Raw genomic sequence first — 17,297 nt, forward strand, 5'->3', positions numbered from 1 at the left:
AAGTTTAACCAGAAATTCACCTGCAGCTTAGCTTAAAGCTTGCTCAGCCCTCAAAAACTCAAAACTTTTTTGCTCTTGTCACATTTTTGCTCACTAGTGGGCTCCTTTGTCACTGCAATATAAAGTCTTAGACCTAGAATAAACAGTGCAACATTGCCAGAAAAAAGTCTTTTGTGCATTATGACAGTTTTAATTGCATAAATTGTAGAGAGAAAAAAAGAAAACAGATTGGAGTTACATTTTTCTCCAAAAATTGGAAAAACCTGGAATCAACAGGTGCAACATTTTTCCAAGTGTCCACAGGTGATTAGGGGAGCTCTTCACATAATGTATATCTAATTAATTAATAATGAATTTTCATTTAGTTTCCATACTTTGTGTTAACACGGCCTGCAGTTCAGCTGAAAAGTCTCTGAATTATTGTCACATGATTATTGGTCCCAGCTCAGTCAATAATGGCTTTTCAGTTGTACTGAGAAGCGTAGATTTTTTTCTTTTTTACAGAAACTGATTAGAGTTAACAGTTTATTTATGGCAGTTCTCTAAACCAAATATTTAAAGTGAAGTTTTCTTTTCTGAACACAGTGACACATCACAGATGAATAGTTTATAGACGGTCAGAAAGCTAAACGTTTTTGTAGTTGCCACCCACAATAAATGGTGTGATATTGGAAATTTTTAAAGGTAACATGACTTTCACAACTGCCCACCGGTTTTGAGATTTAGAGTGTAAAAAACAACAACATTTGATTGTCATAAGTTGTAATGATTACATTTTTTTCTCAGTTAGCTTCTCTGTGCAATAGCTCCTATGTGAATGCAAAACCTTTCACAGAAAATGCTATTGCATTGGTGTTTTTCTCCCAATTTTTTCTGCACTAATCAGTGTTTACCTACGTTAGAATCAGCACTTGTTGGCATATAAAGTCAGTTTTGCAGGATAAACTTCCTTAAAGACAATAAGGATGTTTCATCCTCTGTTTTTACTTTTACTATTTATCTGATTACCGCTTTTTAGTAATGAACACAAGAAAATGCAAGGTTTTCACGGGTTTTAGACACATGAAACATTTGGCATTTCTTTGCTAGTTTGGCTGTGCATTTGAGCTTTGGATTCAGTGATAAATTCAGTCCTTGTTTAATCCTACCACTGCTTACTGTAGCCTACTAGCACCCTCTAATGTATTATGCATCCGAGGTATTCCATTGAGACTTTCTTGGCCGAGTGTGTGCGAACAGATAACCTCAGTCAGTCTGTCTCAGTGTGTATGATTCACAGGGCACTGCGAGGTGTTATGGAATGTGAACCATTGTCTGGGAATGCAGGAGTCTCCTTTTTCTTCACCGAATGGAAACTTAACATCTTTAACCTTCAGGTCTTTTCCTTACACTGATGTGAAATTTCCCCCTCGCTGCACGGTTCGTCTTCTATCCGACAGCCAAAGTCAGCACGGAGGAGATTGTGCTGCGATTTGAGGGAGGATTGTGTCTGATCACCAAATCTTAAGTCATCTAAGACAATACATCTGCAGCATCCGAGGTCCCGTTTCTTGCCCGGGCTTCAAAAACGTCATCGCTTTTCGCTTTTCACTTCGCATTAGCTTCACCAGTTTGCCTACGAATACCGCTGGCTCTCGCTTGGTTAAATTTTTCCTCATTTCGAGCAGAATCCCTGCTCTTTCAAACATTTGTTTTGGAGGAGATAGAGTGTGAGCGGAAAGCAGATGGTATTGAGATTGAGCTGAGCCCTGATGCAGTTGGCCACCTCATATGTTGCCTAGAATATATAGTCACAGCTGAAGACCTCGGCTTTGACAGCGGAGGCTATTGTGGTTGATATTCACACTGTGGCATGCAGTTGCAGAGACACAGACAAATAACGGAAAGAAGCCTGGATGTTTGGTATGATTAAACCCCGTAAAATGAATATGTAACTCATGGCCAACTAACCCTGTGTCTTTTCATATTAAAGCTGAACACATAGTCTGCAGCTGTTGGCGAAGCTGCTGCATTGTAGTCCAAAGAGGAAGGAAGAAGAAGACAACTCAGTAAAGACAGTGCAGCTGACAGATACCAGATTTTTGAGGCTGATACTAGGGCTGAACGATTTGGGGAAAAATATCTAATTCCAATTTTTCTGACAGGCATTGAGATTTGATTTCTGATATAATTTTTTAAAGTCAAGCTTTGTTTGCGGTGTTGACTCTAATAGATTTCAAACATGTCATGAAGCATTTCCACATGAGATACCATCAAAACAGTGACAGTCACACAAGGAGGATAGAGAAAAAAATTTGAAAAAAAACCAACCTCTTTGCTACAAAACGTACTCGGAGTAGCTTTTTAATAATGAAAAAAACAGTACTAGATAGTACACATGCTTCAATAAGCATAAACCTTGGGGTGCTCTTTGATAAGTCCATGTCTATGGAGACCCATTCAAGGCAGCTGGTTAAAAATTGTTTCTTCCAGCTGCGAAATATTGCCAAAATTAAGAGTATTTTTTGAAAACTTTGATCTTGCTTCTGAGGTGTTCAACGTCGGAGTCAGACAGCATTAGCATTAGCATGGATATCTCCGTCTCTGGCATTTTGTCATCTGTTTACAAACACGGGCGAAGAGAATTGTGACGTCAGAATTGGTAGGTCCACGTGATACAGCAGGGGTTGGGGTGGGGGAGAACCCAGTATTCAGATCTCAAAATTAGTATTCGGATGCCACCACAACAAACAAATATTCGGATATTTGGGTCCAGCCCTTCTAGGAAGCCACGAGACAATGAGCTATGACCAACAATCACATGTCAAACATTCAGGGAATTTTAGGCTGAGCTAGGTTGAGCTGCAGGCTGTGTTTACACGAAGCGGAGCAGGGATTTTTGTTAAAATAAACAATCAAACGGCAATCTAACTGTGCCATGCTGCGCAGAAGAAATATTTGAGTTCTCTCTACTCCTAGTCATGGCTGTGCTGTTTCCATAGAGACACAGGACTTTATATTGTAGTGAAAATGAGCCCACAATGAGTAAAAAAATGCCCAGAAACTGCTTCGGGGCTCAGACTGTTTACATTTGAGAGTTTAATGAAATCACACAAAATAGTCAAAATAATCTAACATAAACAAACATAGGTTCTTGAAATGTGGTTATTGTAGATGTAGATACGCACTAAAGCGCCCCTGAAAGCTCAACATGTATTTACTGCAGCTGCTCGGGTTCAGTTCCAGCCTGGGCTCTTTGCCTTTGTCGTAAACATCCAGTAAAGTTGTTTGCGTAACTATTTCTTACATATCTTTGGCATTTCTGTGTTGTATTTTCTGGTTACATATTTATTAGGGCTGTCACTTTTTCATGGCAAGTACAGCTAAAACATAATTTCTTGTAAGTACACACACCCAAACCCTGAACCATGTTGTAAAATTGTGTTCATTTGTGGTGCCTCTGCTGCCTCACTCACTAACACCTGACAGTTGTCCTCATTTACGGGCACCAAAAAATACTGTTTCCTTGTCTGAAAAAAAATCCAAAAATTAAGCAAAAAAATAATAATTCCCCAAATTTCTGAAAATTTGCAAAACCTTCTGGAAGAAAATTCCAATAATTCCTTAAAAATTGCCCTTAGAAGTTTTATTTAAAAAAAAAAAAAAAAAAAAATCCCCCAAATTTGGCAAGAAATTTCTTTTGAATATTTTCAGAAAAATTAGTTAAAGTCTTCCAAAAAAATCCTAAAAATATCTGAAGTGATTACATATATATCAGTAAAACTTCTAGTGTTTTCTTTAAGAACATTCACATAAGAATGAACCAAAATCCAGCGAATTCCGCTGGATTTTGGTTCATTTTTTTGTGAATGTTCTTAAAAAAAACATTTTTAACAGTTCTTTTTTTTCCACCAAAAAATCTTAAAGATTTCACAAAAATGTTGAAAATGTGGACATCAGAAGTTTCACTGTGAAAATACATTTTTTCCCCCACATTTTCAAACTTTAAAACGGGTCAATTTTGACCCGCAGGACAATACGAGGGTTAAGAAGCTGTCTTATCTTTGTCCACAATTTACTATGATTTGAACCCAAAAGCGACAGGAAAAAGAGTGTTAATAGCACAGTTTACTTCAATGGAGTGTGCTTTTGCAATCTAAATTTTGCAATCAAAAGACCTTTACAGATTTAATGTGTAATTTTGAGTAACAAACGACAGCCCTATCACATGTTATCAGCCAGTGATATCACCTCACCAGTGTATCGGTCAGGCTCTGAAGGACAGGCAGACAAAGAGACACTCTAGATGACAGATGAAGCCGAGATGGAAAGAAAGAAAAATTCCTGGCCTCCGTGTGCCAGCGAACCTCCAGCTGAATTTATGAACGCTCATCCACAGCCGCTCTGCATCCTGGGACTGTAAACGTGTTAATGTTGCCTCGGCCTGGACGTGCAAGAGGAGACACACAGCCCAGAAAGCCACAACCACAAGGCCAGCTTTCCAAACACAGCACTGTAGGTGGTGATTGATATCACACATGTACACACATTCATCCTACCGTAAACACACACAGCTCGGCGTACTCGCGGTGGCCTCGTGTATTCGCAGTTGTGAAAGCATTTGATTCTCATCGAAAGCGCACGCAGGAAAAAAAGCAATCACTCACATATACCACCTCTGTACACATCTGCAGACACTCTCCGCACAGCAAACACATGTAAATCTTGTTTGTTAAATACTGTTTATCATTATGCGCACACACCCTCACACACGGAGGCTGAGCGTATTTTAACAGGCCTGTCAGACTGGTCTCAGGAGACTCCTTACCCCTGCAGAAAACGTTAGGTTTACCCAACTCAAACTGTCCCCAGAGCCTCACCCAAAACAGCTGTTAGTGTGCACTACCTACAGGCATGCAGTATCTCCCTCTTCATCTCCTCTGCACCTCCTTGTTTTACTGCAGAAGCTTTATCTGTGTGATAAAATAACCATAAAATGATCATTCTTACTTTGGCAAAATTCACTACCACCATATCTCTGCTTAGACTCGACCACCACGCTGTTCTCTTTGTCTGTTTTTCCTCCCATCGCAACTGAACAAATCTCCTCATTGCTTTTTATTTGGTCTGTGTACAAACAAGTGCTGAACTGTTACTGGATTTTTTGGGTTGATGCCGATTTAACAACGTCATTTTTTTATTTTTTTAACATATAATTTGCTTATATAAATGTGTGTATAAAAGTGTGAACCATTAACTATGTATCTCGGCTGGAAACAAACTAGTTTGTATTTCATGTCCTTTATGCTGTTTTGATTAGCGTAATATTCCCCAATGATGAATTTATCTATACATTTAGGGATATAAAGAAGCACAACTGTCTTGCATGTCTTATATATCTATCAAGCTAGCTATGAATATCATGCTACATATTAGCTCATAGCCATCATTCCAGTGAATTTAGCTCCAATCAGAAACATTTTTTTTCTTCCCAATCGTTAAAGAATCGCATCTCTATTATAAATGATCAGCGGAAACTTTCTATGTATTTACTGGAAAAGTAGATTTTAGATTTTAACTTTTGTAAATGCGGTGATGGGAATTGTTCTGTTTGGTGCATGTGACAAACTGTGTTTCCTGAAAGTTAGCCACAACATTAGCATTAATTAGATTCGTGTTAATGTTTCACTGAATAGGGCAAATGGGCTTCTATGCTAACATGTTAGCATCAACTCAGCGAATATGTTCATCTCTTGTCAAGTTAGCATCTAATTCTATGCATTACTGCAACACAGTACTTTTCAGTTGTGAATCAGGGCTGTTGTTTGTTCAAAGAAGTTCCTGATCACACTGTATTAGTATTTTTTTCCATAGACTTAGCATTGAAACAGCATTAAATTTGATGCTTTTGTGCTCTGAGAAAGTAATCTTCATGTGGTTTAAGAATCGATATAGCAAAAAGTAAAAACTGACTTTGTTTGTGGTAGAAAATATGTTTTAAGTATATAAGACATTTTACAGACCAGTGAAATTATGAAATTATTGTATTGTATTCACTAAGTTAGTCTGCGTTGCCAGCAGAAGTCTTGGATGTGCACACTCTCAACTGGCTCAGCTGTTGGTCCAAAAGCTCATAGAGGCTTTTTTGAACAAAATCATATCAAAAGTGCCAGAAAAACACAAAAAAAGGACACTGCAAGCTAGGAAAAGCATTCAAACGATGCCCACAATCTTCTCAGAAGTTCTTTGAGAAGAAAAACACATTCTGTATATTTATTACGTCTCAATGTTCCCTCTAAATAATAAAAAAAAAGACAAACCACTGCTGACTACCTTCAAACTAAAGTGACTCTGAAGGAGACCGAGAGGCTGTGCAGTCATCATTTCTGTTCTAAAGAGAAGATGAGTAACGTGTCAGGTTACTCTGGCAGAACCATGACTGTATTTGATGGAGACCATCCCCACAATAAAAGCTTCAAATTTGTCAGAATGTGGAGACAAAGTATTTTCATTCTCTGCAACTTCTGTCTGGAAACCGTAAAATTTAAGTCTGGCTCACTAAGTATTGATCCATGAAGACAGCTGATGTCAAAATACATGAAATCCTGCAGCTGCTGAAAACTTTCTGCATCTTCCACGGCCCATTACATATCGCCTGTTCTGTACTTTCTCAGTGATAGTTGACATTGTTTTGTATCTGACAAGTGGGCATCATCGCTGTGCAACAATTTCACATCTTATGATTTATATGGTCTCCTCTAGTTGGTACTCTGAAAAGCCAAGTGGCTCGGGAGCTCTCCAGCATACCAAACACTGTGGCAGGTGGACAAAATAGTTTCTTCCACTGACGCAAAGATGAGAAAGGCCTGGCGTTGTGCCATGTTTCTCTTACATTCCACTGGGTTGGAATCCTTCCCTTCACCTGGACACCTGCACGGCTGTGACTGCTAGATTATAGCTCCTCCTCACCCCTCCAGAGAACAGTGTGTTCCTCAGGAGTCCCAGAGGAGCGCTGCAGTATCTGTAGATGGTCAGTATTTGCTTTTATGTCCTTTTCTGTAAACTCAACCTCAGTAATAATGCACTCTTCCTGCTCTTTTAGCTTGTATAGGCTGATGGAGTTACTAGAAACTGTGGTTTGTGTTTCCACTGTTGAAGTGAAAGATTGTTGTTATTTAGCTAGTTAGCATATCTAGGTAGTTAGCATCAGTAGACTTACCATCCTTCTCCATGTGCACAAGTGCAAACAGGAAAGACTGTCTAGAACAGTATTCCGCGAATCAATCCACGTCAATTTGTTTGGTTCCCATTTACTAATCTAGTGTTGTGTATTAACCATTGTATATGAAGATGGATGAACCGTTTCCTGTACAGCAGTATTTGAAGATCAGTTTTAGTTTTAGCTCTTTTGTGACTCCTAACCCCAAGCTCATCGAGAGCTATGAGGTAGAGGTCATGCAAATGTCTATAGACTGTGGACTGTCCTGTGATGGCACTCAATTCAAAGTGACTGTTCCCTAAATTAAGCAACTTTAAGCCTTAATAACATTTTAACGAAAATTTTATGTTGTATAAAAAGTAACCCCATGTACAGAAACTCATGAACAGGAAAGTTATCAAAACTGTTCTTTGTACCAGGCATCTTTATGTCTCCTGTAAAGTTGGGCATTTTAACATTATGCTCTGTGGGGATTGACTCACCCTTAAAGTCAGCCTCAAGTGGCCATTTGAGGAACTGCAGGTTGTAGCACTGTTGTGTAGGCTTCATTTTCCAGCCCTGAAGGTTGCTGCTTAGTACAAACTAAGGATATTAGTGGTTAACTGTTAATAACTTAATTGCTGTTAATAATGTCATTAAATACAAATATATTAACTGATAAAGCAGAAGACAAGGGACATGCATGTCAGAGAATGTATTGTAGATTTACTGTAGTACCTGTTTGAGCCACCAGATGGAGCTTCCTACTGTTTAATGAAATGGAGTTACAGGTGTGTTTGCCGACGCACCCCAAAAGGTTCCTTGAAAGAGTGCATCTCCCTGCTGTCGAACTGCTAACTGGCTAACTGTGGCGGTCGTGTTGAAAATGTGTCTGACGGTAGTCCATTTTGGCTCGCTACCTGAGGCTCATGCTAACACTAAACTAGAATTTTCTCGGGCTGATTGTTGAATTGGAATTTTAAATGAATCATTCTTTTTTCTATTTATTTTATAAGTCAAGCAACCTTAGTTTACGTAGTTTGTTCTTCAAATTTCTAATGTAAACAGGCTAATTTTACAGCTAACATCAAGTGTCAGTGGTTCAAAGCAGTTTTATGCAGAAATGAAACAATGTCTACTCATTCATTTCAGTGATTAATCATTTATTGATCATTAATGTGGCCATCTGTTGGTTAAAGAAATTGTTTTGAATTTGAATCCCTAGTAGAAACACAGGATTTTTTTTCAGGGCACTACACAACTGAATACTACCGAACTAAAAGAAGATACTCACAGAGTCCTCAATAAAGATAATCTGATTTGAACCGCTGACTGTACCTTTAACTTTTCATTTCAAGTCAAAAGCGCTGTGAACCAGATTTTAAGTTTGCATAATTTAATGTAATGTAGTTTTTATGCTAATTAGCAAATATTAGCATGCTATCACGCTATACTTCAGACATTTAGCACTGCTTTCAGAGCAAGAAAAATGGCCTGCGGTGCTGCTATAAACTGCAGTAGTTTGACAGAAGTTTACTTAACTGTGGGATCAATGCAGGATTAAAGTCAAATTTATTGCAATATTAAGTCACATTCTTACATGTTTGATTTATGTAACAAGTTAAGTCAGCATGTTTTGGTTTTATTTCACTGCCATAAAGGTTTTTAGAACAATATTCTATTTGATTTGTGACTGTTTCAGCCTTGTAGCCACCAGCTGTAACAAGTCACCATTGTTCCTTTATTTGCCAAAGTCACAGCAGGCAAGAGCATAACTGAGCTAGTTTTTACTTGTTTATCTTCACATTAATTCCCTTTATTCAGCAACCCAAACAGTTGCTGCACGCACAAAGATCCAACAGAGGAGTTGAGTTTAACTGGCATGTGAGTGAGTAATTTGGAGGCTCTTTCAAGTCCCCTCGACTAAAATCAGAGGTTAAATAGGAGCATTCCTCACATAGCTCCATAACCATAACGTGGAGATTAATGTGTTTGTCTAAAGGTTGCGAGGGGATGGTTTGCTCCGAGTATCGCAGCAACAAATCTGACCAAAAAGCTGCAGTCTTCTCGTCTGACAGAAGTCAATGCCAGCGTTGGGAACATTTCACAAGAGCCAAAAATAGACGCTGCGCTGCCGGCCCATACTTTTCGTCAGCCTTTACTCCCAGACTTTTTGCTTGATCTACTCCGTGCCTCATTTGGCCGACAGGGGCCCATTGTTTTGGTGCTTTTAACTCCAGACTTCGTGAGAAGATAGAGGCATTATAAGGTGGTGTAATCCCAGTGACTGTCAGGATAATATCAACTTGGATTTTAAGGCTTTTCTGGAGGCTGGCACTTAGACACTGGGTTCTGTGCCAGGGTCTGGCAGTCTCGACAGGTAGTAATTTGACTGGTAAATGTGTCATTATAGCCATTGTAGAAGGTGGGGGCAGACAGGGAAAGAGAAAGAGGGGGAGGAGGGAAGAAAAAACAGACAGAGCAAGAAGGGAGGGCGGGATAGATAGATAGTTAGATGGAGATTAACGGTGGAAAAAATGGACAGATGCGGTGAAGGAAGAAGACGGTGGACAGGCACAGGCAGGCTGAACTTGTAAAAAGTCTTAAAATGTCACAAACTTGTGACGCCAGGTTGCACAACTTTTAGGAATGCTATCTTTCTCCTCTTCTGCCAGTGTTAGCTTTTGCAAAGCGTGGGTGGTCTCTTCAGTGATGTACACAACTTCTACGTCTTACTGAGCGCCCTTTCTGCTGGTGTTCAGCACCGTGTTCCCCCATGTAGCGGCAACACAATGCTGCAGTTTCTCTCCCATTCATACATCATGAACCATCTCACAATCTCAGGTTTATTATTCATGTAAATCTCTAAAAGATGTATTCCACTCTGTGAGAGCCGGTTGGATTTTAATTTACCTAGTGATAATTTTGTAAGAGTAAATGACTTGTTTTTAAAAGGATCTGTGGCTCATTTCTGTGCAAATCTAAACACCAAATGAAAACACAGTCCTCTCAGCTGAATAAATCATGCATTATTTGCAACAATAACTCGCAAAATTTACATGCTACCATGCTTGCGTTACTAATAACTTTGTCTCCCTTGGCGTCGCTGGTTCTAGGAAGTATGTGATTAGACTGGTGATGTTTGGAGGCCTTGTCGGTTTTAGTTATTGCTCTCATTTCGTCTTAATTACAGTTGTATGAATAGCCCCACATCCAATTGCCATTTCCCTCCCCGCCGTTTCACAAACGACACTATAAACGTTCATCTAAATATAGCCGGAGGATTCTTGCGGTATTTAGGGTATCTTGTCCGAGTCGCGGAGGTGCTTTCATGGCATAATATCAAGGCTGTGTTTACTGTGCAGACTCGCAAGGGAGGGAGGAGACTGGGTGAGAAGATGCAGGAGGGAGGGTGAGAGTTAAGAGGATCCCTTGGAGCCACGGTTTCTTTTAGAAAGTCTCCCGTGTGTGTGCACATCAATGCTTTTACCTCCATGTTTGCGTGCATGTAAACCTGTGTGTGCAGAGGGGAGAAAAGGCAGGCAGGGAGCACGCTAACGACATGCAGGAAGCGGAGCTCAAAGTTTAGCCGTGTGGGTAAACAACACAGGAAAACTTAGCAGCAGAGATAGGGAGAGAAAGGGAGACAGGACGCAGGAGGGAGGGAAGGAGGGTAAAAAGGGGGTGAGACTAAAGGGAAAAAAAGGAAGGAGGTCACTGAGGGATGGAGGGAGGGACGACTAGCAGGGAGGGGAAGAAGCAAGCATTTGCCTTTTCTGTCAGCTGAGGCCGGACTGTGGGAGAGTGTTACTAGAAGTTGTTGCATTGTGGCTTTGCAGGGAGAAGTTATTGTGAGAAGCTGGTATGGTGTGAAGGAAAACACGCTGTTTGAAGGGCTAATTCAAGGTATGACAGGCATCCTTTGTTTCTCCGTAATGCGCTTTATTTAAAGCATCTTATTGTCACTTGTTGCTTTCCACTCGTGCTGCTCAGTTAGCTTGTGTTCGCTCTGCTCCAGCATACAGTAGACGTTGGTGGCAGTTTAGCGGGGATCGTAGATGTACGATGGGAGGCTCAGCAGCTCCTGGGTGGTCTCAGGTCTCACAGTGCTGCCAGTCACGTTCCCTAGTGGGGTGTTTTTAGTGAGAGTCGCTCTTAACTGATGGAGTTAACATCCTATCTTGACTTCTCCTTCCTCTGTCTTTCTGTGTTGTTTTTTTTTGTCTTACTTCCCAATATTCCAACAAAAACTGTAGCCATGTCACCTAACTGGGGCTTGTATACACAGGGATATGACCACACACTTCCGGTCATTAGTGCACATAGAAAGATAAATTGTCTTTAATCCTCTAAACTCCAAGGAGTTTCTAGGCATTTTTTGCTCGTCACATTTTCATACTAACTGCTATGGCTAGTCTTAGAGACCTCATATCCTGTCATTTCCTATGTGCAGAGTACCACGATTATAACACTAAATCATAAAAAAAAATAAATGTTAATTTTCTTTAATTCATGTTACAAAATTGAATAAACCCTGAATCAACATTTTTCCATGTGCCCACAGGTGTTACCAGTATGATACTATAGATATTTTACTACTTACATACAACTTGTCTCTTGTCTGCTCAGTGTAAACACTGCCTGCAGTGCATCTGAAAAGTCTCTGAATTTTAGTCTTTTTATTGTTGGTCGCAACTCACTCATTCATGGCTTCACATGTGCCGAAGAGAGGAGTTCAGAATTTTTACAGAATCTTTTTTTTTCACATAATCTGGTTGTACAAACGTATTTTTTGAAAATATAGAATAGACATGTGTTGAATGATGTAATATTGGTTAGATATCTCAATTTTGCGCCAAGACTTGGTTGTTTTTCCAACTAAACTGAAAGTCACACTACATTGTTTCAAGAATTGGCGGAAAGTTAAAAATCATACAATTCTATCTGTTTTCACAGGTTCTAGTGCTGGTAAAAAGTGCATTGTCCAGCAGGTTATGGAGCTCAGGGTTAAAGTTGTAATGCTCAGGATTTCAGTCCTATTTTGTTTAGGGATGGTCTGAAAAGCTATTTCTGGGCTCCGGATATTCGGGGCCAATTAATGACGAATGTCCGAATATTCAGCTTATCCACGGGGGGATGGGTTCCTCAGGGTGCTCATCGTCGGAGTCTGACAGCATTAGCGTTAGCATGGATATCGCCGTCTTTGGCATTTTGTCATGTATTTATAAACACAGGCAAAGTGAAACATGACGTCAGAGTTGGTAGGTCCGCTTGTTGACAGTAAGGCAGCTACTTGGTGGTGGTGACGACGGGGCTGGGGGGTATTCCGAGTATTCGGATCTCAGCATTTATATTTGCATATTACCACAATAACCGAATATTCGGATATTCGGGTCCAGACCTAGATCTCTTTAGCAACACTTGTGCTCATCATGGTAGTGACTCTTCTCAGATGTAGACTTTAGGTATAAGCCTGCTGTTTCATGTAGTTTTACTACTTCTATTTTCAAAAACCCGTCATTCGTTCACCACAGCAGCAACAATTTCCAGGTAGCAACCTTGCACATGAAAATTTCACGTTTTACTGAAGGTTTAGGTCACAAAATATAGCAGCCCTGGTAGTTTTCTGCCATTTTATTGACAGTGCTCACCTCCCTGTGTGCAAATGTTCTGGCCAAGATGATTGCGATTGGTGTAAAGAAACCCAAAACCCCTGTAGCAGAATGATACTGAGGTGCAGTCAGACCATTCTACACAGCACTCTGTCGGTGCTAGAGAATGGTCTGACTGTGCGAGACTATCATCATAGTAACAGTCAGTTTAACAGCGATTAAATCTGACAGCAAATGTCCCCTGAGCAGCCACTCAGCTATTCCTTGCCCCCATGTTTTGCCAGATAAATGCTTTTGATGTGAAACAGCAGTTTTCATTCACAGTAACTGAATATAGCCGTCTCTCCTATGGTGTAAAAGGAGTGAACAGTAAACAGTGAGGTTGTTATTGGCGAAGAGATTAGAATTGATAACACTGGTTTGATAACACTGTATGTAAACGTAATATGAATCTGCCACTAACAATAAAAGTGCTACACAGAGAGATAATTCAGGAATGTAAATACATTAAAGAGCCATGGCACCAAATAATACTTTACAGAAATAATAATACACCATTTTGATAATCAGAGATCAGAAAACGAAGGCTACTGAAGCTGTAGTTCTGCTCTCTGAGGACATTTAAATGAACGCATTTCCTTTTTGCTGTCTCCTTGGGTAAATTAAACATGTCTGTGTTTGATGATGTCAACCCGCAGGGCACAACCATGGAGGAAATGGACTTTGAGCGGCGCCGGGAGCTGAGGAGGCAGAAGCGGGAGGAGATGCGCCTGGAGGCCGAACGGTGAGACTCGCTCGCTTGCCTTTGATTCACATTCGCAGATTAGCACTCCAGGATTTTCCACCTAATTCTCTTGTAAAGCAGAAAGTGTTTAAAGAGTCGGTCCTTAGCAGTGGTTTAAAGAACCTGCGGTCCAGAGGAGCTGCTGTCGTTTAAGATTTTAACACTGAGGCTGCTGAAAGTGTACAGCTCGTGTTGTGTAGTGAAGCTCAGGTTGTCGATGCACAGCGAACCTCCTCTTCAGCTCGCACCAAGTTGGAAGAGGAAGGAGCTCTTTAAAACCTCACTCAGCGAATATTGGCTTCCCCAAAGCAGGGAGGAAGAAAAACTAGGCTGATAAGAAATCTGATAAGCAATGTGATGACCTTTAATGTTCAATTGTTCCCTCCCTCCCTCCCGCTTTCCAATTTTCTCTCCCATATACTATGTCCTTGTGAACCCTCTTTGATTCAATGGAAGAAACTGATTAAACTAAAGTTCATTTCGGCAAACTGATTGAGTGGTAACCCGCCAAGTGCAGTCATCAAAAATAGCAGTAAAAAAAGGAGGATTTTATTGTGAGAATTTGATACATAGTGTGCCAGGGAAGTACTTGATAGAGCGTATTCACTAAAAGTCTCTTCATCTGTGCTGCAGCCCCCGCAATTAAAGGATGAGGTTGATGTGGATGCAGATAGCGGCCAAGGTCATCTGCCTCGGAGAAGCCTTTTGTTAGAGCCAGTTACTCCATCACTCATGGAAAATAAGCTGACATAGGTCTGACCACTGCCGAATACATAGATATTTTGCTCTGATAATTCTTTTTTATGACACAAAGGATACGTGAGGAGCATTTAGCGCAAGACGAACAAGGCCATTTGCTGATGATAAAATAGCTTTTCTTGTATATAGGAAAATGGCCACAATAGCGGAGATGCATTGGGTGATAAATTTCAGGGTTAACCTATTCTTCCAGATGTAGAAAACAGAGCGCCCACCAGGCTGCACATGCTGTATGGATGGTTTACTGCCAGAGTGGTACTCCATACAAACTCACTGAACCTATGATATGAATAGCTAAGAATATATAATGAATAGAGCCCCACTGACATTTGTATATTTCTGATATTATCACTTAATAGCTCATCTTAGATCACATATGGTACAAGCATGTTTAAGAGTAGATCAGTACAAAAAAAGTGCAGTACAAAAATGCCATATACATGCTTGTGAATGCTGGAAAAAGTGTGTCTTTTAACCCTCTGAATTCCAGTTTCTGGGTGCAGTTTATTCACTGTGAAGTCCGAGGAAACAGCACAAAATCCATAAATCATTAAATGTAAAAGAAAAAGTTATTTATTAGTTTTAAAAAGAAAGAAAGAAACATGGAATCAGCATTTCTAACATTACAACGTTACCAATACTGGAAAAAAAAATATAGTGACTCTACATATGATAGATATTGTACTTCTTACTACTTTTTAATTTGCGTCCATACTTTTCTCCAATCTGCTCTGTGTGAACACAGACTGCAATTCAGCCACAGAGTCCCTGAATTTTTGTGGCTATTAATCGCATTAAGCTCATTCTATACTGGCTTCCTGCTTTTTTTTTTGCTTTTTTTTTTTTTAAATTTTTTTTTTTTTTACATTAACTGATTCAGTATTCTTAAAGAAGAAAACCAAAATTAGAATTTTTCTGCAATTAAAAAAAAAAAAAAAACGAATTTTTTTGTGATCACTTATTTTACAAAAATTAAAACAAATTTGGAATCACGATTTGTACTACTGAAAAAACGTGGGAAATATTATAGCTGTTTTAATCACAGCAAGCCATCCCTATCTACACTGCCTGCAGTTCAACCCAATGCAGGAGAAAAGTTCCCGAATTTCTGACACGTGGCTGTTGGTCATAGCCGAGTCAGTAATAACTTTCTGGTTGTGTTCAGGAGCACAGAATTTTTAGGTTTTTTTACATAATCTGGCTCGTGCAAATTTTTAATAGAGACCTGTAGAATTAAGCGATTATCATTATTACGAGGAAGTGGCGACAGGGAGGAGATGAGGAAAGAGTAACGGAGCAAAAAAAGAGGAAAGAGTTGCGAGCGCCTTCGACATTTACATTTTCGTCTCGGCGGGAGTTTGTTCGCGACTGTTTATTTGGTCCGAGCTGCAATAATTTCAGCTGGCAGGCGATGCGCCGCTCCTGTTATTGATAAAAGATTACATCTCTACATTGTTTGCATTTCTGCCAATATATTGAAACAATCAATATTTACATGCCCCTCTTGGTTGGACTAGTCAAAACCACATGTTGCCTCATTGGCCTGCTTCCATTCAACCATCACCGAGCGTGCTGGGAGAAGACGGAGAGTGAAGAGGGAATGTGGGGCCATATAATAATGGCTGTAGGAATGCCAAATTCCTGGCTATTATAAGTGTTTGCTGGCCAGGTCTCCATGAGCTGTTTCCTACATGCTGGGACACTGTGATTGTCTGTGTAAGACAGAGTGTGCGTCCTCCAGCTTGTGTAATAGCGCTGCTGCATTGTGTTCGCTGAGGTATGAGTGGATGTGTTTCAGATCAGCATCAGGTGATGAAGTCTTGACAAGGTCCATTCACTTTTTAGAGCTACAGCCGAGTGTACAATCGTGTGTGTGTGTGTGTGTGTGTGTGTGTGTGTGTGTGTGTGTGTGTGTGTGGTGGGAGGACAGCCAAGCCTTCCCTGTTCTGTCTTACATCAGCCTCAGTTATAGTTGTAAGAAAATTATTGTTGACATAGAGGCGCGCAGCGGGCTTCTATTCACTTTTACTTTTATTCAGTGAAGCCACACACATAATTCTCCGTTCTAGAGTTTCTCACACTCTCTCGTGCTTTTCAATTCCCCGATCCGTGCTGCTCATCAGCGCTGTAGCATGTTTCTTTTCACTGGAGCACACAGTCAGACAGGAATGTCTCTGCTCTTTTTTTTCTCCTTTTTTTCTCTTTTTTCATCGTATCCGAAGAGAGCGCACGGATGTGGAATTTTCCCAGTCAATTCAGTGACCAAATGGTATCTTGCTCAGGCTAAAAATGGTCTTCTTTTGTAACACATGTCACTTCCTGCCAACTGAAGCTGAGCAGCGTATTGTGCTCGGTTTGGCTTTAACAATATTTGCTCACACACAGTGGCTGTACTGCAGATAGGTGATAGTCTGCATGACCACAATCACAGTTTTAACTCTCTAAACGCCAAGCAGTTTCTGCTCCTGTCACATTTTTCATTCGCTGCAGGCTCATTTTTAACAGTAATATAAAGTCCTGCTCCTCTATGGAAACAGCACAACCACAACCACAAGGAGAGAGAACTCAAAAATGTATTTTGTGCAAGCTAGCACAGTTAGAATGCCATGTGTTTCCATATTTGTCTGCTATCTGCTCGGAGTAAACACTGCCTGCAGTTCAGCCCAGTTCAACCGAAAAATGTTTATCTTGTTGTCATTTGATCGTTGGTTGTCGCTGAGTCGCAAATGGCTTCTTGGTTCTTGGTTGGAGGGTCACAGAATTTTTTGTTTTTTACAGAATCTATTAAGAACAAAACGTTTACTGTCTGTGTGTTTTTGACCCTCCTTTTGGCCTCATTTACGGGCACCAAAAAATTTGGTTTCCTTGTCTGAAAAAAAATCCAAAAATTCAGCAAAAAAAATTCCCCAAATTTCTGAAAATTTGCAAAAACTTCAGGAAGAAAATTCCAATAAGTCCTTAAAAG

The 17,297-nt window shown here is 40.1% G+C and overlaps 1 protein-coding gene across 9 annotated transcripts in view; it reads left to right on the forward strand.

Moving 5' to 3' along the window:
- The window catches only part of cald1a (caldesmon 1a), a 96,683-nt gene that overhangs the window by 24,862 nt on the left and 54,524 nt on the right, over positions 1–17,297 (forward strand). For 7 of the 9 annotated variants that reach the window (XR_008600201.1, XM_055006474.1, XM_055006476.1 and 4 more), the window contains exons 1-2: positions 10,927–11,083; positions 13,488–13,573. Coding sequence is in view for 8 of the 9 variants with exons in the window: in XM_055006474.1 (XP_054862449.1) it covers positions 13,497–13,573 (77 nt within the window). In the remaining variant the exon portion in view is untranslated. Of the gene's footprint in view, positions 1–10,926; positions 11,084–13,487; positions 13,574–17,297 lie in introns of those variants that run through there. The other 2 variants (XM_055006480.1, XM_055006475.1) reach the window with 2 other exon arrangements.

The sequence above is a fragment of the Amphiprion ocellaris genome, chromosome 21 (assembly GCF_022539595.1).
Source record: "Amphiprion ocellaris isolate individual 3 ecotype Okinawa chromosome 21, ASM2253959v1, whole genome shotgun sequence".
NCBI classification, from domain to species: Eukaryota; Metazoa; Chordata; class Actinopteri; family Pomacentridae; genus Amphiprion; species Amphiprion ocellaris.